At 38.8% G+C, this 22,383-nt stretch overlaps 3 protein-coding genes across 9 annotated transcripts; 2 read left to right on the top strand and 1 right to left on the bottom strand.

Annotated features, from left to right (window-relative positions):
* The first annotated feature begins 380 nt into the window (after nucleotides 1–380).
* cd68 (CD68 molecule) lies at nucleotides 381–8,649 on the top strand. The gene is made up of 6 exons (XM_064328921.1): nucleotides 381–561; nucleotides 3,405–3,877; nucleotides 4,374–4,493; nucleotides 5,248–5,317; nucleotides 6,405–6,578; nucleotides 6,960–8,649. The coding sequence occupies exons 1-6, from the start codon at nucleotides 516–518 to the stop codon at nucleotides 7,097–7,099; spliced, it is 1,023 nt and encodes a 340-aa protein (XP_064184991.1). The 5' UTR covers nucleotides 381–515; the 3' UTR covers nucleotides 7,100–8,649.
* A 3,940-nt stretch (nucleotides 8,650–12,589) lies between these two features.
* Nucleotides 12,590–18,338, top strand: LOC135251459 (uncharacterized). 5 transcript variants are annotated; one of them, XM_064328930.1, is made up of 7 exons: nucleotides 12,590–12,894; nucleotides 13,444–13,587; nucleotides 13,880–13,990; nucleotides 14,398–14,451; nucleotides 14,827–14,979; nucleotides 15,946–16,068; nucleotides 16,331–18,338. In XM_064328930.1, the coding sequence occupies exons 2-7, from the start codon at nucleotides 13,450–13,452 to the stop codon at nucleotides 16,367–16,369; spliced, it is 618 nt and encodes a 205-aa protein (XP_064185000.1). In that variant the 5' UTR covers nucleotides 12,590–12,894; nucleotides 13,444–13,449; the 3' UTR covers nucleotides 16,370–18,338. The 5 variants fall into 5 exon arrangements, with proteins under 5 accessions (XP_064185000.1, XP_064184999.1, XP_064184998.1 ...); XM_064328929.1 differs by having other exon boundaries at nucleotides 12,590–12,904; XM_064328928.1 differs by having other exon boundaries at nucleotides 12,590–12,924.
* slx1b (SLX1 homolog B, structure-specific endonuclease subunit) lies at nucleotides 17,561–22,190 on the bottom strand. Of its 3 annotated transcripts, none has more exons than XM_064328924.1 (6): nucleotides 21,458–22,190; nucleotides 21,106–21,157; nucleotides 20,304–20,630; nucleotides 19,197–19,415; nucleotides 18,568–18,628; nucleotides 17,561–18,515 (listed from the first exon to the last, which is right to left on the bottom strand). In XM_064328924.1, exons 1-5 carry the CDS (start codon nucleotides 21,628–21,630, stop codon nucleotides 18,599–18,601), a joined length of 801 nt encoding a protein of 266 aa, XP_064184994.1. In that variant the 5' UTR covers nucleotides 21,631–22,190; the 3' UTR covers nucleotides 17,561–18,515; nucleotides 18,568–18,598. The 3 variants fall into 3 exon arrangements, with proteins under 3 accessions (XP_064184994.1, XP_064184993.1, XP_064184992.1); XM_064328923.1 differs by having other exon boundaries at nucleotides 17,561–18,628; nucleotides 21,458–21,696; nucleotides 21,907–22,177; XM_064328922.1 differs by having other exon boundaries at nucleotides 17,561–18,628; nucleotides 21,458–21,639; nucleotides 21,907–22,172.
* Nucleotides 22,191–22,383: the final 193 nt, after the last annotated feature.

Here is a 22,383-nt window from a genome sequence, read left to right as displayed (position 1 = left end):
TTGTATGAAGACCTGATTGACCTGATCTAGAGTGACTTGGTAATGTCACTTTGTAGCTAAATTGTTTGTGGTCTAGTTAATTTTAATAACATGAATATAACCTGACTCATTTGAAAAAAGTTTAAAAATCCAAATGTAAAAATATTCTTAAATACAGCACCTGACATTTGAAGTCTGCAGTTTGAAGTCTACTATTGATTAGATTATCAATAGTAAAACGCTTACACTTGCTCGATTCAAATGTAATGCTTTTAAAAACACACTTTAGTAATTTTTGTTCCACTACAGATTTTCTAAAACATGTTCACGTCGGTTTTGATATAAGCGGGGCGTTTGAGCAATTCTGTTCGTGCTCGAGTTCAACTTCCTTGTGCGTTAAGTTTCGCTTTACTGTGTTTAAACGTGGACGCAGCTGCCAAAAAAAAGCAGATACCTTGCGCTCAAGTCACTTGTCTGCTTGACGGAGAGGGGAAGAGTCGCGCAGTTTTCGAAGAACTCAAACAACCAAAATCACAATGAAAAACGGATTTATGTTGTTTATGGCTTGCGCCATAACTATGGGTATGCTATTTAATGCATTTCATTTTATGAATCGGCTTTTATTTAACTATAATTAAGTACGCCACGTGTGCCTTCAGTTTCAGAATATTAGGATCGGATGGCTGTTGTTGGCGTTTTACGGTTCAAACTAATACTAAAGTATATTTGTGTGTTTCTGCGAATCAACTGTCTATCCTACAATTCGGTACAATGGAATCTAATTGCAGGTGCCTATTGTTCCCATAGTGGCAAGTGGCGTTTTTTCAGTCGCATCAAATCAGAGGTGTATTGTCCGTTTCGCTTGCCTTGCTCATTTTTTCTTCTAGTCGCACGCAAAACGTATTGTTTTGTACATATAATTATCTTTGAGAGATTTACTTTTACTTGGTATAATATAGCCGCATTGAATAGGTCCTGGATTTAAAGACGACAGTGAAAGAGTCGCTGTTTATACTTGTTGTTGCCATTAAGCAATGTCGGCTTATTTTCACATGAAACCGTGAAGTTGCAAGATATTTTATACAGAATTATTGGTTTTGGGTAATGAAATGATGTACTTCAATAAACCCATAAGGCATGTGCTTCTTTAAAAGGGAGTGTCGAGGGAGTGTTTGCTAGTTTCGATTTCCAGTTTCTGGCGAAGAAAAGCTGTACAAAGTTTCTGATACAAATTATCTTGCAACAACAACCCGAACTAGCCAGTTACAAAGTGTTAAGCGCGAAGATTGACTGCTTTGATCTTACTTTTTTTTTTTTTTTAAACTGCTATCGCTGTGGTAGTTTCCTCTTAAGTGTAACCCAGACCCTGGTCTTTTTTGCGCCAGTTTGCAAGTGCGTAAAAAATTTACGGAAGTGTGAACAACTTGTTCTTGTTATGTATCCACATAAATGGACATGCCATTGTATGTTTTTATTATCATTATAGTATCTATACGCATGTTTCGTACTTTAGGAACTTAATGTAATTATAACTGTGTCGAGATCCTCTTTTGGCTTACATACCAAGAGATATTTAATTGGGTATAGCCTTGGCGCTTCCAGCGTCGGCCACCCTTTCACGTAGTTTCACTGAGTTATTATGTTATTAAAGGTTTATATTATACCAAATTGAGTACATTTGTTACGTAGATCCATAATACAATTACATAATGATGTATACGTGCTATTTTGTAGCCTGTTGTAGATTATTAATTGGTGGTTGCAGTTTTTAATACCCCCCTCCTAAAAAGACATTAGCTTTCACTGACAATATGCTAAGCGTTGGCATTTAAGTAGAGTTCATTCACATATGAAGCAAGAGAGAAGTTGTTGCATTTTTGTCATTTCTGTGCGGTTTCCAAAGTCACCTGGACAGTCAGCCTTATTGCAGAAATACAAGACAAAGCTGCTTTATAATGCTATCCTTTACCACGATAGCCATTGGTCTCTTTCAGCAACAACAATCTATAATCAGTACTGAGCGAGGATGCAAATGTGAACAGCTATTCCCTGCCGCCCCCATTTCTTTATCCTGAAGTATGGGGAAGTTTGGGTACATTTGCGACACTATTTTTCATTAACATTTTGTTTAAACCATTAAGTGCAATTTGTCTATTATGAAGACAGCTTTTGAGCAAAGGTATAAGGTAAGAAGGTAAAAGGTATTAGAATTTTAACTAACAGAATTAAAAATACTTATGAATTATCAGACAATCTTTTTTTCGCTTTTGCACTGGAATTTTTCCATCTTACTTTTGTGAAGCTGAATGCTTGGACTCAGTTCCTCATTCTCAACATTGATGATGCATGATTAATTGTCATCAACAAGCAGGAACTTTGTGGCTCTTAACATGTGACCTGACATGCACTGTATACAGTCATATGTCAAACTGCTGATTCTGCAGCAGACACATGACATTGTACTGTCCCCCAGTTAATAAGCCATTATGCAACAGGTATGTGACATTATACTGTCCCCCAGTTTATATGCCGTTATTATGAATTTTTTTATAACTATTTAAATTTTACTGTTCTGGCCTTTGTAAGGTTTGCAAAGCAATAATCCTGTGTTATTTATTCATTGTCTGTCATTCAGTGAATATTTTATTTAGCCAGAATGTCGTGCACTTCTTCTTATAAATTCCCTGATCCACAGTGGGAAATTGCAGTGTGTCAGAATGGCTTGGGGTAGTTTAATTGGGCCATTAGCACTGGCCTAATTAAAGTTCTCTCTGTATGTGTGTGTGTGTGTGTGTGTGTGAGAGAGAGAGAGAGAGAGAGTTGAAGCGGACAATAAAAAAAGGCAACGCATTTTGACCAACAGGTCAGACCTGTTGATTGAAAATGCATTGGCGTTTTTTTATTGTTTCTTTGGATATGCCAATTAAAAAGGCGTCATTTTTCCCTTTCCTCCTTTATTACTTACTATATAGAGTGCCTTGGATATTTTTGGAAGTAAGCTCTGTTTTTCATCTTGCACTATTTTCTGATATTTTGAAGAGCTTTACTACTTCCTTTTTCAATGTTTGATCTTTAGTTCCCATTTCCAAAGTGCACCGTCATATACTGTAATTTTTTGTTCTTTGGTTATTTATCCACTAGAGAACCCAGGGCCATCTTATGTCTAAGAAAGAATGTTTAACTTGAATCAGTACACACACATACATTCACACATACAGACAAGTTCAATTTAAACATAATTTAAGTATTCATTTGGAAATAAATGTCAGTTTGGAGGGTGACATGGTTAGGGTGACGCTGTGCCATCTTGTTGACAGACAGGTTTTTCAGGTCTTCACAGCAGTTGCCTGCAGCCTTTTTTTTTTTTTGAAGGAGTTATAGATGCTGTGTTTTTCTAAGGATGATTGTCTATTATTTTTCTAAAGCTGTTGCAGTTTCTCAAGATAATGGGAAGGAATTCAACCCATCTGCCACTTTTTCTCCTCCTCGGCAATTTGATGCCTCCTCACCGCCGCCCCCTCATCCCAATGCGACCACCCATCATCCCAATACGACCACCCCACATCCCAATACGACCACACCACATCCCAATACGACCACCCCACATCCCAATACGACCACACCACATCCCAATACGACCACACCACATCCCAATACGACCACCCCTCATCCCAATACCACTACACCTCATCCCAATACGACCACCCCTCATCCCAATACGACCACCCCTCTTCCCAAGACGACCACCCCTCATCCCAATACGACCACACCAGCTCCTCAGCCTACGCCCAAGACCAACCTGACAGCTGGAAACTATACTCTGAAGAGTGGCAATGATGTGTGTGCATTGGCCAATATGGCACTGGAGGTCAGAGTGGAGTATGGCACCAAAAACAAGGTCAGCTTCAGAAATGCTTGCATTATTATTTGGGGGCTGTGTCCATGGCTAATAGGAGGGAGGGCTGGGTATTTGTTAATACAAGGTGACCGTTATTGTAGTTGTTTTTAATACCGTTGTTGTAGTTTCTTTTAATACAGTCCACAGGGAATATCTATTTTGTGTCGGTAAATGTACTTAGAATAATAAATCAGCTTCACTCCACTGATGAATTATACACTAACAAACAGAGTTGGCTGATGAACATTTAAAAAAATTAACTTTTAATTGGTGGGTTCTAAAACACTTAGCCTTTAACCTTTAATAGCTTATTTTGCTATACTGTCAGCTTTTTCATTGTGAGTTATGTCAAATTGTGCCGAATGACACTGTAAATCTGATGAATTGAATGCCCAGTTGAATGATCTTTGGAAGTGATGCCCAAGTTCAACAATTGGAGTAGATGGTGTATGAAGAAGGACCACCTAGTGTTAAACTCTTTTCTTGAATGTTTCAGTCTGAAGGGGCCTACATTGTCCAACCAGGGAAGACATCTGTTTCTGGGACCTGCGACAAGTTAGATGTGAAGTTCAATCTCACCTTCAAAGAGGGGTTTATTGTCTTCCAGTTTCAGAAGGTAAGTGTTAGGAGATTTTAAATATATGGTTTTGCATGATGTATTTTATTCCTGGCGTCTTCTCCAGCCTCTTGGTTGTGTGTAAAGATTTTGACAATTCTCCTTAGGAAAATATGGTCAATTGTTCCTCTAATCAATGTGGTATTTGGCTTAAGATTTGGATACTGTGTGAGACTATAATAGATTTGTTTCCTGTATATATAAAATGCTGTGGACTGCTGTAAATGTGGTACAAGTAAAATGTCATTGAGAAACAGATTAGCTTACTACAAATAACCACACTCAAAATATTGACATGATATACCTATAATAACATAGACTGTGGTGTTAGTAGGTCAACATGATAATGGTGCCTGTTCTGTTGATCAGGCTGAGGTTGAAACAGGTTAAAAAAGGAACCTGGCAATTAAAGGGGAAGTTGTAACTCAAAAAGCCTATTTTTATAAACTGCAGAGAAAAAACTCTGGAGCTTAAAATGACAAGATGGGCCAGCTGAGGTAGTCCAGGTGTTCATGAATAATGGGCATTGAATCATTGTCTACAAATTCTCCATATTCTTAAGAATGTTGGGGCATCATTGTACTTGAGTGTTCTGCTAAAGGTTTGAAAATTTAGTTTAGATGCAAGTTATTTGCAAAGATGAGGGGATGCACAGTCAACTTATTGTTCCAACTATCAGTACCACACACACACACACACACACACACCCACGCACATACTTGGTAATAATCCTGTGATTCCTCATCTCTTTCAGAATGTCTCTGAGAAACTGGTCTATGTTAGCTCAGTTGCTGTGGAACTGACCTACCCCTTTGACCATGCAGGTACATATAAGCAAACTTTGAAAGTTTTAGACAACAAACCATTAAAGTATCATTACTGTAATATAACCAAGAAGATCTCCTAGCTTTTGATAACTTTGTGCACCTTGCAAACACCTGAGTGAACTCATGATCTTGCTCCTCCTCGAATGAAAGAATTCATTTTACAGTTTTCAGATATGCCTAGGAAAACTAGAACACCCACCAGAGGTGATTGTGTAATCCATCACAGAACAACTGAACTTGGTTGATCAGCAGTTTCAATCAAAGCAGTAAATATTGGGATGCAACACTTACCAGTGTAATAAAATATATGAGTTTTAAAAGTTTTCAATCACAGTTGAATTCAAATCAATCATGTGATCATTAATCAAATATGAAATATAGTAAGTACTGTTTCTTCTATTATTTTTAGTAATAATGGTGATACATTTGTCTTTTAACATTGACATTCTGTGTACACCGTCTTTCTTTTACTGGTACCTATTCAGTGACAACAAATGAAATTTAGTCTGATGGCTAATTCGGGGACAGCCAAGTGGCTACCCACTGTCCCTGTCAAAGAAAATAAAATAAATAGTAAGCATGTAAGTAAATTGTAGGTTAGCAAGGTCTTGTAAAGAGAAATCTATCCACTATATGACAAAATAATATTTCAAACCATGCACAATGGTTGAATTAACTGCACAGTTGCTTGTAGTGTGTTTAAGGTAATGACTGGAACAGTGCTTTCTGTATACTGTACAATTTTATTTGGCGTTATGGGGACATTCGGTAGGCTTTTGTGCACACAGAGACAATGTGTACAGTCATGTCAAGGTACTAATAGTGTCTCCCCAACAACTTCAACAACAATCACAACTGCACATCCTCCTAAACCAACCGCACAGCCTCCCAAACCCACAGAACAATTCCTGAGTATTAGACGCTGTAAAAATATCAGATATGAAGCATTGTAAAATGATGAAACTAGTCAATGGGTCAGTAGATCTAATTGTAATTAAGGATATCTTCATAGTCATGGTGAATAAATATATTTATGTCAGTAGACTAGCAGAGTTGACTATATTTTTTTTGTTTTGATTTACAGATCCTAAAACCAAGTACGCAGCCAGCAACAATTCGGTGAAGCTCTTCCCTGCAGCGATTGGTCACTCCTACTCCTGCCGGAACCAGTCGGTGTACTTAGGAAAAGGCATCCATTTGGATATGACCCAAGTCAGGATGCAGGCCCTTAACATCACCAACACCAACTTTGGCCTCCGTATGTATCTGCCTAATACATTGTAATGTATCCATCCATTGAAATGCTCTTTCAAAATGTTGTTTTTAAGAATGATAACTTGTTGCCAAAACTGGCAAGAAAACATTTGTAGAGGTAAAAAAACAAAAGTTTGTTAAAGTTTTCCAAATCTACTGTTTAAACCCTACTGATGTTAACTGTGAACCAATACACAGAAAGTGTCAAGTGTTTTTGAATAATTGGTTCTAAAATATTTGTGCTAAATTTTTTGTTTGCTAATTTATGTGGTTTGGGATTTGTAGGTGTTAGGATTCAATTGATTCTGATTCTGACACTAGGCAGCACCAGCTGTATTCACCGCCTCAGATTTTGCATCTCTGACAATGTCATCTCTCCAAACAGCTGACCCATGCCCTGCTGACCAGCCGGACTATCGTGTGGCTATAGCTGTGGGAATCGTCCTACTTATTCTCATTATCATCGTCATTGTGGCCTACCTCATTGGCAGAAGGAGGAGAATTGATGGCTACCAGTCTCTCTAAAATCCCAAATCCACCAGAGCCAAATGAGATTTAAGAGGGAGGTATACCTGCTATAATACCTGCTATGTAAATAAAGTGACCAAGGATATTTAATCTCTTTCTCCCCTAATATCCTCTTGCACTCAGTTTCAGTTCTGCAGGTCTGGCACGTTTTGTGCCGCAGATTGTAGAGAGGGGACACCATTTTGATTTAAAGTTTACTTATACGTGCGAAAGACCTAGGTGAGTGGGTTGCAGTTCTGTTAAAAGCCTGAAGGGAACAAAATTTCAAGGGACCATGCAGCCCTCAAGAACACGTCTAGCCTGGCTGCCTCAAGAATACATGCTTTACCACTACACCAGTAATTCTGTTACTTTGAAACCAACGTATGTACCAAACAGCATTTGCATACAATTCCATTTATTCTCTTTCCGCAGCCCACATTTGTAATCAATGAGCATCCGCAACCACTAACTGGTCTCCACAATACTTCCATCACTGATTTATTGTATGTTTTTGTTTGTGAACTTAATGGGAGAAATTTGTCTGTTTCCTGTTGTGCTTGGAATCATATGCAATATTTGACTAAGCTAATGGATGCAGTACAAAGACTTTAATGATTTATCACTGAATACAGTTCTTACAAACTGGATACCACTAATTAGAAACAAACAAAATTCCATGAGTACAGCTGATTTTATACAATGGCATTTCTGACAACTTGATTTGAATTTCAGAGATACGTCAAAATGATTGATCTGTGTTTTTTAAAAAAAACCATCTTCTGTCAGCTTGACTGAGAGAGCATGTAAAGGTAAAGGCCTTGTGCAATGTTCTGTTACACTGAAATTCTTTCATTGCCAGATTTATTTATGCTTAACTCCTCATTTGAAGTGGCTTTTACCATAGGATACATAATGCCTGGTGGAGGCTGGAAAATGAGAAAGAATAGGCTTACTTCAAGATTGTTTCCAGTGACATAAATGGATTCAAATTTGCATGCATATATTGAGATTTATCCTTGGGTGATGATTATTTGTCCTTTCTAGCACCCTAGTGATATCCTGTTTTCATAATCCATGGTTTTAGCTTTCATTTCTGTAATATCAACTTATTTAAATGCAGTACCTTGGGAGCCTTGGCCCTCTGATCATGTTTAGCAAAATGCCTGAGTGATGGGGATTTTCTTGGAAAAATAGCATAAGCCCTAATTATTATACTGAATGAAGAATTTGAAGGAATGCCACACATTCTCCCTGCTTTCTGTTGTACAGGCCTGTGTCTGTGTATGTCAACTTGATGAATGGAATATAAATTCTAGACAATTGGATTTAAAGGATTGTGAAAGGGAAGCAGCAGAATCTTCACCTCAATGGATCTGTACAAGGGATTTCATTAGCTAGCTGTATTCAGCTATTTCAGCTGTATATCAGGTGTTTTGATATCTTTGGGTTCAGATGGGCCATATTTATGGAATATATGTGAGTTTCCAGTGGGATTGGTTTCCGGTTAATACCAATTTGTGTTTTAAATTTCTGCTTACAATTAAAAGATTTTCTTTGTTCAGTTATTCAGTGTTTTTTATTTGGTGGCAATATAAAAAACTTGGCTGTTATATTGTGGGCTTATAAAATGTGGGCTTGTTCTGTGGGAGAACCTAATGTGAACAACTTAATGAAGATAACTGTGAAGAAAGAATGTCATCATGGCTGTTTTTTCTGGCCATGTCTTTTGGCACCTGGTTATACCTGAAGTCATATTTACTCTGAATGGAATGTCCTTCCAGAACAGAAAAAAGGAGGGCAAGCAGGATTTCCATTCAAAAACAATTTTAATACTGAGGCTGAACCACATTACATTGCATGGGGTAGGCAGTTGCAAAAATAGAAAAAAATGCCAGCTTTTACTTCACAAGAGCCAAAGGCACACCCTTGCCTTGTGACAAACTACAAAATGCATACCATGAAATCCAGTGTCACCTCGTAAATTTTAAGGCACTGTTCTAGTTCATGGGAAGGGCCTTGTGGTTGGGAATGTAATGTAGAATGGTATTCAAATATTTTTACCATCAGTACAGTGAGATCATGCTGCTGTACCCTGAAAGCAACTCTAGGCCATTTTGGTGCAAGATTTAAGCTTGAAGTACAGAATGTTTGGTTTTAAAACTATCTTGAATAGAAGTGGGTGCTGTGTGTGTTCTAAGTGAGTACAAGCATCTGGTGAGATGCCCAACTATCCTTAGCTAATGGATTTAAGTACACGTGACGCCCTCTCATTTCAAATCCAAGTCACTTTTAAGATGAATCTGTGTGAACACTTTACATTTTTATCATGTTAGAGGTTTGTTTATACTTCTACAATCCTCATGTCAAACATGAGACCCAGCAAACTAGTATCGACTAAATGAAATTAACATTTTCAGTGACACGCAGTGGGGTTCAAGGAATGAAGTAGAGCTTGATTCATGCATGTTTTATTAGCCTTGCCAGTAGCGTGTCAATATATGCATCCGCTTCGTCTTCTGTACAGTACAACAGCAGTGCAGGCCAATCCCACAGTGTCCTCCACACATACTATCCATACAACCTAAGTGGTTGAGGCAAGAATGAGAAGGAAGAAATTGGTACAAGTGAGGATTAATGTTTTCAAATTGGTTCTTTGATTACCTGAATGGTTAGAGTGTTGCATTTTCTGGACACTTCATCACCGTCTCCATCATAGAGTTGTCCCTCTGGGCAAAGACTACAACTAAAGAGTCACCCTCCCATTCTTCTGCTGCCATCGCATGGATTTGATTAGACCCCATTACAGCTATAGAAAACATTTGGCACTGCAAGCTAGTGTGCCAGTCTTACCCTGTTCCCAGGTGGCTGGGCCACTCATCTTCCCGTCACAACTGGATTCAACCCCCATCCACAGACTTCCACCTACAGAAAGAACAGGAAGTGCAATCCCCCAGATCGCACTTCTCTTCTGCCGCACCCCAAATCACCTTTTACCCTCTGTGAAACAGATTTACTGGACAGAGTCCATATTCTGAGAGGCTGCGGTTGCCTTCAGGTGACAAATAATGTTGATCTATGGAAGGGATTATTTGTTTAATGAAGAGATGGTCAACAAAACAGCAGTTATGACAGCAGTGATTATGTGAAAGCCCTAGAATTGACACACTGAGCTCTTTTCTTTGTGGAATCTGAAGGATTCTAGCTGCAGCAGAAGCTTGTGATCCTGGGCTTCATTCAGGAAGCAGCATTTTGATCCTGTTATCCTAGAATCATTAAGGCACCTGCAAAGAAGTCAAGGCCAGAATAGTATGACCAGAATACTGAGGCTATAAGGAGATCTCCAAAAGAGGGGGATGGGAGAGAGAGAAGCCACTAACCCGTGATTGTCAATGAAGGCATATCTAGGGACTATGGTGATGTCAGGCACTAAGGTAGCCACACAGCTGTCCACAAGCACAAAGTTTATCAGGATGGCAGAGGATTCAATGATAATGATATCTCCCAGGATGTACAAATTGGAGGCTCTCAGCATGCCAGTCATCTGCAAATTTAAAGTACACCATCTGAGCACAGCACTACACAAAGTAGTGGGGTTAACATTTTACCTACTAGTCATGAACCTGAGGGAGAACTCAATCTCTTCAGTAGACATGGTGGAAGTAAAGGGGATCCGGGTCAGCTTAAGGACATTGCCACTCACAGTGGGCATCCTTTCTTAGATATATCAGAAGGCATTTCAAGATCAGAATTTTCAGAATTATACAAAGACCACAAAGGCCAATACCCAGCTATACTGATCTCATGTAGTGGCACTGAATACAAATTTCCACTGCATTGGCTCTCACAGTGGAGGTTCCACCAATGGCTGATGGTTTGTAGTGGTGTGAAACTATAGACAAGGTAATCCTCAACAACCTGATGCAAGGAAAAGCGGTGTCATAACATCCATTTGTCAGGGTAGCCAAGTAAGTTGGAGGTTCAGTGTACATGTAGCGTGTCTTGACATTCTTGTAGCAATGACTCCAGAAAACAGGTATGGCAAGTTGTCCTGCTGACTAAAAAACAACTTCCCAGGCTGAGATCAGATGGCTTGATTCATTGGCCTGGAACAAGAAAGTCCTGCTTGACTACTACCTAGATTGAAGTCTCTCTGCACTGTGCACAGCCTGGAGCACCAGCTCTATCTATTGGAGAGGGACAGAATGGTGCTTGATTGACAGTGTCGCTTGTGGTTGGCCTGGCACCAATGAAAAACACCATTAAGAAAATGTTTTAATAAAAAGCAAACATTAATAAATGTCGAACTCATGTTTCCACCCACACCTTTTTCTCTGAAAGGCAAAACCAGAAGCAAGGGTAGTGTAAGAGCTTGGCAGCTTATATCAGCATAAGTCATCAAGGTAAATTGATTTATATGTATGCATATGCATGACGGTTTTGTTATGGCCTCTCCTGATCAATATTTCCTTGACACAATTCAGTTTTAGGTGCCATTTTCTTTGTCTTAAACTCATTCATTGTCCATAATTAGTTAGTGTGAAACACCAGGTTTCAGCAATTAGAACCTCCTCTGATTTTACATGAGTCTATAATTGAATCAGTTAAAATATTTGACATCATTTAAAAATAATCACTGGGCATATTGCTCATTACCAGTCATGAAAGCAGTAATTAAGACCTCAAGAATACATACTCACAAGAACAGGTCATTCAGACCCTCTAGGCTCACCATTAATCATTAGCTATAGTTGATCAACTAATTGAAAGTCCTGGGATCTGAATATGGGACATTTATTCTTTGTGGCAATAATTTCTGACATAATGTGTAAACATGACCTAATAAAGTATTTAAGTGTCTAATAAAGTTAAATTAGCAGCTCACGACAATTCAGGAGTACCATTTGTGGTTGAAAGGAAAACAAGTGTACAAAGGGGTGCCCTAGGACTGAGTTTGGGCAATGTTTGATATATGTTATTATGTAATTATTATTGTGAGGATGTGCTTAACTATTACAGGTGTTGCATTTAAAGCCCCTGAGCATTGTGCAATCATTTTAAATAGTATTCAGTGTTCATTACATTACATTAGTAGACACTTTTATCCAAAGGGCTGAATGGCCTGTTCGCATCAGTATGTTATGTTATGTTAAGTTCTCTCCTTCCTGACAAACTTTTTTTGATTTATCATTGCATATATTGATATAGCGTTTATGCTATTGGATGCCTATAGCATGTTAATGCCTCAATGTCCCCTGTATTTTAATCCAGCCAGTATTTTAATGGTAAAAGCCAGTTCCTGTAGTTCCCAGCACATAAAGGCTTCAGCTGTGTTGAAACATTACATTAACAATATAAAGGGCTGCTTTTCAAAGCGAAGACGTACTAAACTAATGTGAAACAATGGCAGTCGGACGTTATCACAATAACAAAGTTGATGTTTCCTGCTGTAAACCATTGGGGCTACAGCTATCCGAGGAGGAGATATGGTGGGGAGTTTCAAGTGCTTCGCTTTGAAATTATCATGTCATGAGCGATTTTTAAAGGCGTAGAACGTCTGCTTTAACTTAAAACTGACATCGACTGAAAGCACGTGTAGTACCACTACCACTAGCCTACTTTGTGAATAACTACTTTGTTGGTAAACCCTCTTTTTTGAAAATGTAGTTCGCCAAAAATTGGGGAACAAAACCCGTCGCGTACCAAAGTTGTGTGTGTCCTGGCAGTCACGTTCCTATTGTGAAAGCGAAGGATTGGCTGAGAGGCGCAGTGCAGAACGGAGCAGTACTGGCGAAGGAAACAACGGGGCGTTGGTAATAAGAAGTAACTGTCCCGCACGAAAAGTTCAGTTTTGTGTTACATTCGAAACGAAAATCGTGAGATTTGTGTTTTTGTTACGTTTATGATAACAAATGTGTTTTGGAGAGATCGAAATACGGGATTGGCATCAATAATTAGTAAGTTTTCGTTTATTGCGTAAGTGCAATCGATTCTGTTTACAATTCTGAATATGCTGCACAATAGATTGAAATCAAAAGTTAGTCATTTAGTGATGTATTGCATAGGCCTAACTTAATTTACATGCACTACGGACTTCTGAGTGAGCTAAAAGCAATTATTTAAGTCAGTAAATACGTATTGTCGGTGTCTCATACTAGTAAAGACAGTTAATATATAAAGATATCTGATTTTGTGAAGTAGCATACGGTTCGCAAGTCTAGTTCTGCCACAAAATCAAGTAGCCTTTGCCCGAATAGGTGATTTACGTATGGAAAACGTGGATGTGGGTTTTTTTTAAGCGTTGAAACATTTCTAATGTAACATTTAATACTTTTTCAATATTCACCTTCACTATCATTCAGAAAGAAATGGAATCTGTAGCCGTTATCGACCAACCTTCCACCAACACCCCTGGAAACGAGGATGGTCCGCTTGTTGCAGTAACTTTTCAAAAGAATCCTCACCAAACACAGAAGTACCTTGAGGCAGAACCCAAGGCCCTTGGGGTGCGTAGCTTGTCTTTATATGCCTTTATGTGTCATATATTTTAATGTTTTAAATGTGTCAGTCAAAAACGTTATTTATCCCAAGAGCACATTTGAAAGAAGAATAGTAAAATAATTTTCAGGTATGGCTACCCTTGACAGTCCCAAAATGTAGAATTTAATTTATGATTTAACAACTGTTTTCCACAATGTTTCAGTACAACAAATGTGAATGCATGGTGACATAGGGATGTCAGTTGAAGGAATACCAGTTTGTTACACTTGTTTGACTCTTATTCATCTCTCCCAATAGCTGACTCAGATCACACTCAGTGTATTTCAGATCAGCATGGTCTTTGGTGCTTTCTTGTCTATTGGTGATACACATTTCGTTGAGGTCTTCCAGGTCATTGGGTCTCTGTTTGTAAGTATCCATTATACACACACCTGCACATGTTCATGGCATTATTGGTGAATTATACCTGTCTGTATTTTCCAGTATCATCAGTCCCTGTTGCCTTCTCTCTCTGGGAAATTATGTTGTTTAAATATCATCTTTGCCCTTGTGATGTAATCTGTGTCTTTGGGTCACAATAATTACAATCAGTAATCATTACAGGTCAGATAATTTATGGATAATTTATTAACGAGATGTTTAGTACAAATTGAACTGAACCTCGGCTGATGTTGTGTCCATGTTTTTACTTATGTGGTAATATTGAAACAACTTGAAGTATGTTTTATATTAAGAGACTGTGAAACATTGTTACTGTTGATGTGGGTACACTAACTTGTTTTTTATTGCTATTATTGTAACTCTTTGCATTACAGGCAATTATTGCTGGGAGTATTGCAATAGCTGCTCAGAATCTCCACCTGCCCACTGTAAGCAATTTTTTTGAAGGGTTTGGGGGAAGGTTTGGATATGTTTGGTTTTAGGATGGGTCTGATATTTGCTAGGTTAGGTTGAGGATTTGTTATAAAAAGGTATGATTTCTCAGTTGGATAAACAGTAAACCCAAGCAGTAGTTGTAGTTGTAAAGACAATGATGAACAAGGCAGCAGCATGAAGTAATGATGGGATTGCTAAATTGTGTAAGATGCACTCTTTGTACCCATGAGCCAACTGATGCATCTCAAGAGTTCCAATACAAAGTAAGAAAATTTCAGGTTAACCTGGGGAAGGGATCTGTTAGTAAAAATGGATGAATACAAATACTGTTTCATACTTCTTTCTCTGTATATCTGTGTTCCCAACAGCTAAGGGCCTGCCTTGGCATGCAGTTGGTGGCATGTCTGGCTTCAGTACTCAATGTAATACTCAGCACCGGGGCATTTTTTCCTGGTTACGATTATTGCTGGCACTCCATGTTTAATGTCACAGAGGTCACAAAAGTATGCCAAAATCTTTTGGTGAGTCAAGACATCCATTTGACTGTCAATCCTACATACTCTTCAGTGTACTATAATGATTTAGTCAGGTTTTCAGTTTAATCTGTACATTTGTTCGAAGAAAATAATTTCGTATCTGATAAAAACACCTTATAGAAGGTGACAGTCGTGTCAGAATCAGTGGATCAGAGTTTTTGTTAAAGCGGTATGAAGTAAATTAGCAGCAAGCAATTGGCTACACACATTTTGGGGGATCATGTTCCCAAATTATCAAAGAAAAAATAGTGATGGTACAGGCATAGTTACAATTGGGCATTCCAAACTAAGGTACGAAGGAATGAATACATAGAACTTAACAAGTTTGGGTATCACAGAAATAGTGTTAGTGTTATCTATATGGGAATAGAAGAGGATGGGGAGTAATACAGAGCCATGAAAAAGTATTTGCCACCTTCCTGATATCCTCTATTACTGAATATTTGTCACACTGAATGGTTTCAGATCTTTAGACAAAATGTAATATTATACAAAAGGAACCTGAGTAAACACAAAACACATTTTAACTGTTAATTAAAAACTATTTCATTAAAAAAGTTATCAAACACCCATATGTAAATGTAAGTCTAATATTATGTATGGTTATTTTTAAATGGACTGCATTTATATAGTGCTTTTATCCAAAGCGCTTTACAATTGATGCCTCTCATTCACCAGAGCAGTTAGGGGTTAGGTGTCTTGCTCAGGGACACTTTGACATGCCCAGGGTGGGGATCGAACCGGCAACCCTCCGACTGCCAGACATCCGCTCTTACCTCCTGAGCTATGTCGCCCCATATTTCTCTTTTATATTACATAAATTCAGGTTATCAAAGTTCCTTGAACATTCTTAGAAACCTGACCAGCACATTCAGTGCACAAAGCATTACACAACACTACCATGTAATTGCTCTCATTGTGCTTCCATCTCTTTCCCTCTGCTCATGAAAGGATGGGGTTAAGCATTACCATGCTGAGCTACTCCTGATGAACATTGCCGTCCTTGCCATTTGTGCCACCCTGACCACCTACTGCTGCAAGGTCATCAACTGCTGCACCCCCAGGGCCAATATGGTGAGGACAAAGGGAGGGATGGAATAAGGCAGAAAGAACTAGAGAGATGAATAAATTCAGACAACATGAATTTTGAGCAATGAAGAGAGCTAGAGACAGTGGTGTGAAATATTTGTATGATGTACAGTGTCAAGCATGCAGTAACAGGTGGGCCACCTTCAGTGACCACCCTTCCTTAGGCATCATGATTTACATTAAGTGAAATGTTTTGACTCATTTATTCTTTTTGTGGGTTGTTTGTCCTTTTTCTTCTTCCTTTTAGCCGGTGATCACCATAAGTGCTCCCCCAGCACAACAATGAATGGAAAAAGAGGTGACATTTAGGGGCTGAAAGAAATCTGGGAGAGGGGTCAACGTATTTGGAACCCTAAACTCTACTTAATCTGAAATGCGCACCACAAAAGGTTTTTTTTAGTTATTTTTTAAATTTAGTTTTACTCTTAACACCTTCAGGGATCATCAAATCACGGTCCTTGAGGGCCGAGAATTGCTGGTTTTCCACCCTCCCTTTACCTGGGAGTCAGGTGCGAAGACAGTCTGGCCAATTAGTACCACCAATTGTTCAGTTAATTACCTGGGAGGAAAGAAATCCTGGGCTGGATTTTGATTTGAGGACCAGATTTGATGATCCCTGTACATGTACTCTATATACACCAAATAGAGATAGACATATTTTATTTTATTGATATGGTACGTAAAGTATATTTCAAGTACAATTATGTGAATGTATATTTCCCTCACCTCTACTAAATTTGAATCTATACCCAAACAGCCCTTATTTAGTCATTTAATTATATGGATAAAGTCTAAAATCTGATTATTACATGGTTCTGTGACCAAATACACATCAGTCAACCCATTTTGTAATTTCTCTGTTGATTGAACAACTTCACGAAGCATGCTGCCAGCTGGATATACTGTATATGTGTTTGTGTGCATGTATATCCAGCTGGCGGCATGCTTATATATATATATATATATATCTCCATAATGTTTGGGGCAAATGATTCTTGATTTGGCTCTGTACTCCACAATTTTAGATTTGCAATGAAGCAATTTGCATGTGGTTTAAGTGCAGATTTTCAGTTTTTATTAAACAATTTTTTTTAAATCCATTTTGGTTTCACCATGTAGAAATAGCATTTTTTGTACATAGTCCTCAAATTTCAGGGCCTTAACTGGTTTCAAGCAGCCATGTAAACATTTTTGATTAATTTTTCAGAAATTGAAAACTTCTTGCAATTAATCTGAAATTGAAGGTGTAGTTCACTTTGTTTTTATTATTACAGTTTTAATGTTTTTAAATAACTTGGATGGTTTAACCAGTTTTACCACTGTTATTTTACCCAAACAAGACATTATAATAATACATTACATTATTATTCCAATAAATTTGCTCGCACCGTTCATATTTATTCATTGAAGCCATTCAATTGAAATGAAAAAGAACCTGGTGTCCATTTCATATATTGTACCGGCAAGACCTTGCATCTTTTCTGTTTTTGTTTAAAGTTACTGTTCTGTGGGTTGGACCCACAGAACTGGGCCTCAGCTACAGCATGGCACTGGGAAGTTTCTTGGGTGCACTGTTTCTAACATAACAGAACAATATTCATCGTGTTTACTGCATTATTTAGAATTTTTAAAAAATGGCTACTGAGAGAACAAGCTTAAAAATCCCTTATGTGTAACTAGCCAGTCTGTCCAACATTTGTCCAATTTACGAAGTCTACAGCAACTTTGAAACAACAGATTTCACGTTGGACTTGTCTCAGAAGATTCCCAAATCACAGCATGTGGACTTTCCTTCCGTGTACCAGTGCATCCAACAGCTGGCGATACCTCTGATAGTCAGCTCGCTGTCAGGCACCCCTCAAGCAAGGGGCCCCCATTGTTATTAGGTTTGGCGACAAATACGGTAATTAGCAATACTGGAACAGCGAACTACCATTGATACAAAATGGTACTGTATAAACCACCAACCACAGTTGGACAATGGTAATCCGAAAAGGACAAAAGGATACTGAATACATACAATGAACAGTCCTGACTTATGGACTTCATGCGTAAGGCTATAATTAAAACTGAATTATTTTGGATGTAATCACGTTCTTTTTATTCTTTTTAAAAAATACAATCCATTTTTTTTTTACAGTGGTACTGGTAATATCATCGTAGCTGCCTCGTTTTTAAAAAGTAATCTCTTACACTTGTTAAAAAGGTATGTGCATTAAAAAATGTTATTAAAATTAAAATATTGAGTCTCACAACCTAATTTCCTTTATGAAAAGACATGTCTCAGTTTTCCATTTCATCTTTCAGTGTTATAAACACATTTCTGACAAATGCCTTGTCCAATTTACCCACACCATTCTCATGCACTATGCGCACAATCTGTACAATGTGAGGGTCATCATCAAATCTGTCTAGCATGGAATAAATTCTTGCTTTTAAAAGAGTACCCTTATTGTCCATGCTGATGATCTGTGGTGCATTTTGTTGGCACCATTTGTGCCAGAACAGGCTCTCTTCAGATCTGCAGTTCATCTGTCCAATGGCTCTGTAGAACACATTCATGAATCAGTGTTAGTCTGATCCTCTGATCCGAGACTGGGACTGCACTCAATAAATGCACTGTCGGGCACCACACTTTTTCAGGTTGTACTACAAGAGTCATATGACTCCAAGAAATGGATTTTATTTGACTTTGTCTCGCTTTAGTACACTTGCTACAAGCTGCAACAGCATAAAAAGTTCATATGATGCTGGAGCTATGAATCTGTACATCCATTCTGCATCTATGGATTTGAGTTTGCATGATAGCAAAACATAGCACGGCGCTACTCAACAGCGCTAACCCAGGAATATAACAATCCTGTAAATCAGAATGGTAAAACAGATTACTATGTACACATAGTCAGATCAATTATTTCAGCCTCATAATTAATAGTATTACAAGATTAATTATTTTAACCCATTTTAATCCTGATTTGGATATGACTAAATGCAAAGCATCGCTGGCACTCTATGATGAGCGTTGCTGTTTTGCACAATTACTACAATATTACAATATTGCAAAAATCCCTTGATGCAGGAATGCAAACAAGTGAAAGAGCAAACTTGCTTACCTGGGATGATGATGATCCTGTAATTTCTTCCAAGTCGCCATAGCAGCCTTTCTTCTGACGAATCAGACTACCCCATAGCACAGAATGTTGACAGCCAGGGCATTCCCCTTCCACAGGAAGTAGATGGGTGGGCTCAGACTTGAGAAAGTGCTTGGCTAAGCAAATCATGTGACTAGTCATTTGACAGAAGTGATGTAAACAGGACAACCTGTCTACAGTCTGCAATGAGAGAAAATAATTTTCACCAGGTTAGGTTTCTGTCCTATGCTTGCAATGAGCACTTTACAGTACATAACAAACTAACTTCATCCCATCCTTGGGGTGTTTCACACTGAGTTTCTCCTTCTCTGTTTTAATCATGTCATGCTGGTTTTAAACATGTTTCCCTTACCAAACTAAATGGTCTCTCCATCAAAACTCAACCAGGACTTAGCCGTTTAATGGGCTTTTTCCAGTTTTCCTCATACTTCCTTCAGGCAGTCTTTACATATTCAAATAAATAAAATAGAATTTTAAACATAGTATCACACATAGTTTAACAGATATAAAGGGGTCTAAAAATGCTCAAAAATGGTCCTGATTGTGGACCATATCTTCATATAATACACTCTTTGGACCCAGTCAAGGGGGGGGGGGCAACATTACATGACTATAAGTCATAGGAAATATAATCTTTCACATTGAGGTTTTGTTCTATCCCCAAAACAACTATAACAATTTCTCAAGAACTACTTGGTACCTGGAGCTCTAGCTTCAGTTTTAGTCTTTACAGATAGGTAAGGAATATGCATATTGAAAATTAAGGGATTCTTATGAACAGGCCTGACAGCCTAGTCCATTTCCCACGGAATGCCTCAAATGCTCCGTATGACTCACCTAAGAAACCTCAATTGTACTTCTCAAGGTTCAACTCTCGCAGGGCACCCGGCACACAACATTGACCATGAATGGGTAATTAGTTGAATCAGTTGTAGTAGTATTAGGCAAAAACAAAACCCTGAACCCACACTGGCCCTTCACAGATAAGATTGGCTAGCCCAGATATAAAAACTGTTGAATCAGCACAGCTTAAAAAAAGGATCCTAGTCTATGCCTTATGCAGCTCACATGTACAGTCTCCCGACACAGCAGGCAGGTCTCCAGTCTTTGTTCCTCCAGCTGCTCCTCTCCAGGGGCTTCGTGTAACTGCTTCTTGGCTCGCACGCTACCGAAAGCCACAGGGATGTGCAGAGGGGGATGGAGGCTGGGGTCGAAGTCTAGCTGGTACTCCTGTCTCAGCCAGCGAGCAGTGAGTGGTAGGCGGTTCCACGGCGCCGCCCGTAACATGTGCGACAACACACGCCAGTGGAACTGGAGGCTGGACTCACGGCGCGTCCGTCGAGCCACGTGGGCCAAGCGGCGGGAGGAGTGGGGGTGCTGCCATGCCCACTCAAACTGCAGAAAGGGCACAGGTCAGGGGGGCAAAGGGTTGGTGGCATATAAAAGCTTGAGATGTCTGGGCAGCATCCGGGACAGATTAAGTGAAAAGACCCATGCAGCAAGCAGTTGTGTAACTAACACTTAATGTTTGCGGTCCTAACAAGCTGAACTATATAATCAGAGATAAACATGTAACTAAGAAAAGTCAACAGGGAGTACAGATGAGGGAGAAATGGAAGGGGAATTTTGTAAGTGATGTGAAGTACTAATCTATCCATGTGCCAGTCAAGCCATTAGCTCACATCATTCATATAAATTGAGTCAAGAATTGCATTCTTCAGGGAAAATTGAATCCTGAATAAATTTGTATGTCTTACAAGTGACTTATTAGGTTACTGACGCTGTTATTATTTACGCAACTTACACAGCTGACAGAGAAAAGAGTGCTAGGCAGTGTGTGCACGTAACCCAATTCTCAATAAAGACTTACCCTCAAAGCTGCAATGTCCGATGGAAAGCCATGAATGATGAGAACCATTTCCCTGTTACACAAGGACGAAAAATGGCTAATAAATATATTGGCTCACAAAAGTATCTTGAGTGTGACCAAAGCGAACAATTATTTCTTCATTACAACATAGTTGCTTGCTGCAATTGACAGAGCCATGTCAAAGACCTTTACAAAGCTGTTCAATTGGCTTCATAACATCTCCCGAAAACATTATTCATCATGAAAAGTCAATTTAATATTACAAAGATTATGTCACAGAATAAATTGTCCCCACAATATCACGCTAAATCCAAAAAGACTTTGCCGCTCCCGGCCCCTTTCCATTCCTCACCATGGTCCTCTTCCACTGGTCCTTTTAGCTCCACCCCTGTGTCGCCCGGCGTTATGCTGCCCTATCCGGCGTTCTGGATTCACCGTGAAGCCAATGTAAATGCGACCCTTGAATTTGGGATTAGTGCAGTACAACATGTACACACCGAAGAAGTTCTCCACCTCCACTACCATTTTAAATTACTGAAAACGAAGAACACATGTGAGATTTATCCTGGCACGCAGTAAATTACACAATATCTGAAAAAGAAAAGAACAGAATTTCATAACGCATTAGCTTGAAAAAGTTAAACCGCGAGCTAGTCTTCGTGCGATGTGAGGGATCCGCGAGATCTACGTGTCGAACTAGCCAACTAAACAAATCGAAGTTACACAAGTCAGTGGCATCAGCCAACGGTCAACAGCAAACATGTCTGAATGCCCATTGTCATCGCTGCAGAAGAATGTTACCTTATCAGACGGCTAAACAGCAAAAAGATTGCACTAGATTGCTTGTTATTCAAGTTCATTTTTCGAAATTCGCCGTACAGAGAACAGACCATTAGCTTGCTAGTTAATCGTTATTATAGGAATTGCTACATCGTGGTAACAAATAATTCATATGATCTGTGGGCCAGAGACCGTAAAAAATAGCTGTGGACTAGCAGCTACAATCAGTCAAATGTATCAGGACCTAATATTATCGCCTGATATTTCCCAATACATTTTCCAAAAGGGAAATTCAATATATTTTTCTTACTTATACGTTTTTGTGTGTATGTGTACTAAAAGAGAATTAAACGTGTGAACGCCCGACAAAATATAAAATAATAGTATCAATTTAAACTTTTAGAGTAGGCAAATAGCATAGACACACAGTTTACCCCCCCCCCAAAAAAAAAAAAAATTGACAAGGCCAGTCCTTGACTGATTTAATTGGTTACTACT

This window comes from Anguilla rostrata, chromosome 3 (genome assembly GCF_018555375.3).
Source record: "Anguilla rostrata isolate EN2019 chromosome 3, ASM1855537v3, whole genome shotgun sequence".
In the NCBI taxonomy this organism is placed as follows: Eukaryota; Metazoa; Chordata; class Actinopteri; order Anguilliformes; family Anguillidae; genus Anguilla; species Anguilla rostrata.
Note: the sequence above shows the minus strand (reverse complement) of the source record. Positions and strands in the feature narration are given on the sequence as shown.

Excerpts from the sequence above, each read along its gene's own strand:
- cd68 (XM_064328921.1), top strand. The coding sequence starts at position 516 with ATGAAAAACGGATTTATGTTGTTTATGGCTTGCGCCATAACTATGG. Across the intron at positions 562-3,404 it reads GGCTTGCGCCATAACTATGG|CTGTTGCAGTTTCTCAAGAT; the intron begins GTATGCTATTTA and ends ATTTTTCTAAAG. Across the intron at positions 5,318-6,404 it reads CTACCCCTTTGACCATGCAG|ATCCTAAAACCAAGTACGCA; the intron begins GTACATATAAGC and ends TTTGATTTACAG.
- LOC135251459 (XM_064328930.1), top strand. The coding sequence starts at position 13,450 with ATGGAATCTGTAGCCGTTATCGACCAACCTTCCACCAACACCCCTGGA. Across the intron at positions 14,980-15,945 it reads AAGTATGCCAAAATCTTTTG|GATGGGGTTAAGCATTACCA; the intron begins GTGAGTCAAGAC and ends TGCTCATGAAAG. Across the intron at positions 16,069-16,330 it reads GCACCCCCAGGGCCAATATG|CCGGTGATCACCATAAGTGC; the intron begins GTGAGGACAAAG and ends TCTTCCTTTTAG.
- slx1b (XM_064328924.1), bottom strand. The coding sequence starts at position 21,630 with ATGGTAGTGGAGGTGGAGAACTTCTTCGGTGTGTACATGTTGTACTGC. Across the intron at positions 20,631-21,105 it reads CGGACATTGCAGCTTTGAGG|TTTGAGTGGGCATGGCAGCA; the intron begins GTAAGTCTTTAT and ends CCCTTTCTGCAG. Across the intron at positions 19,416-20,303 it reads TGTGTCGGGAGACTGTACAT|ACTGTAGACAGGTTGTCCTG; the intron begins GTGAGCTGCATA and ends CTCTCATTGCAG.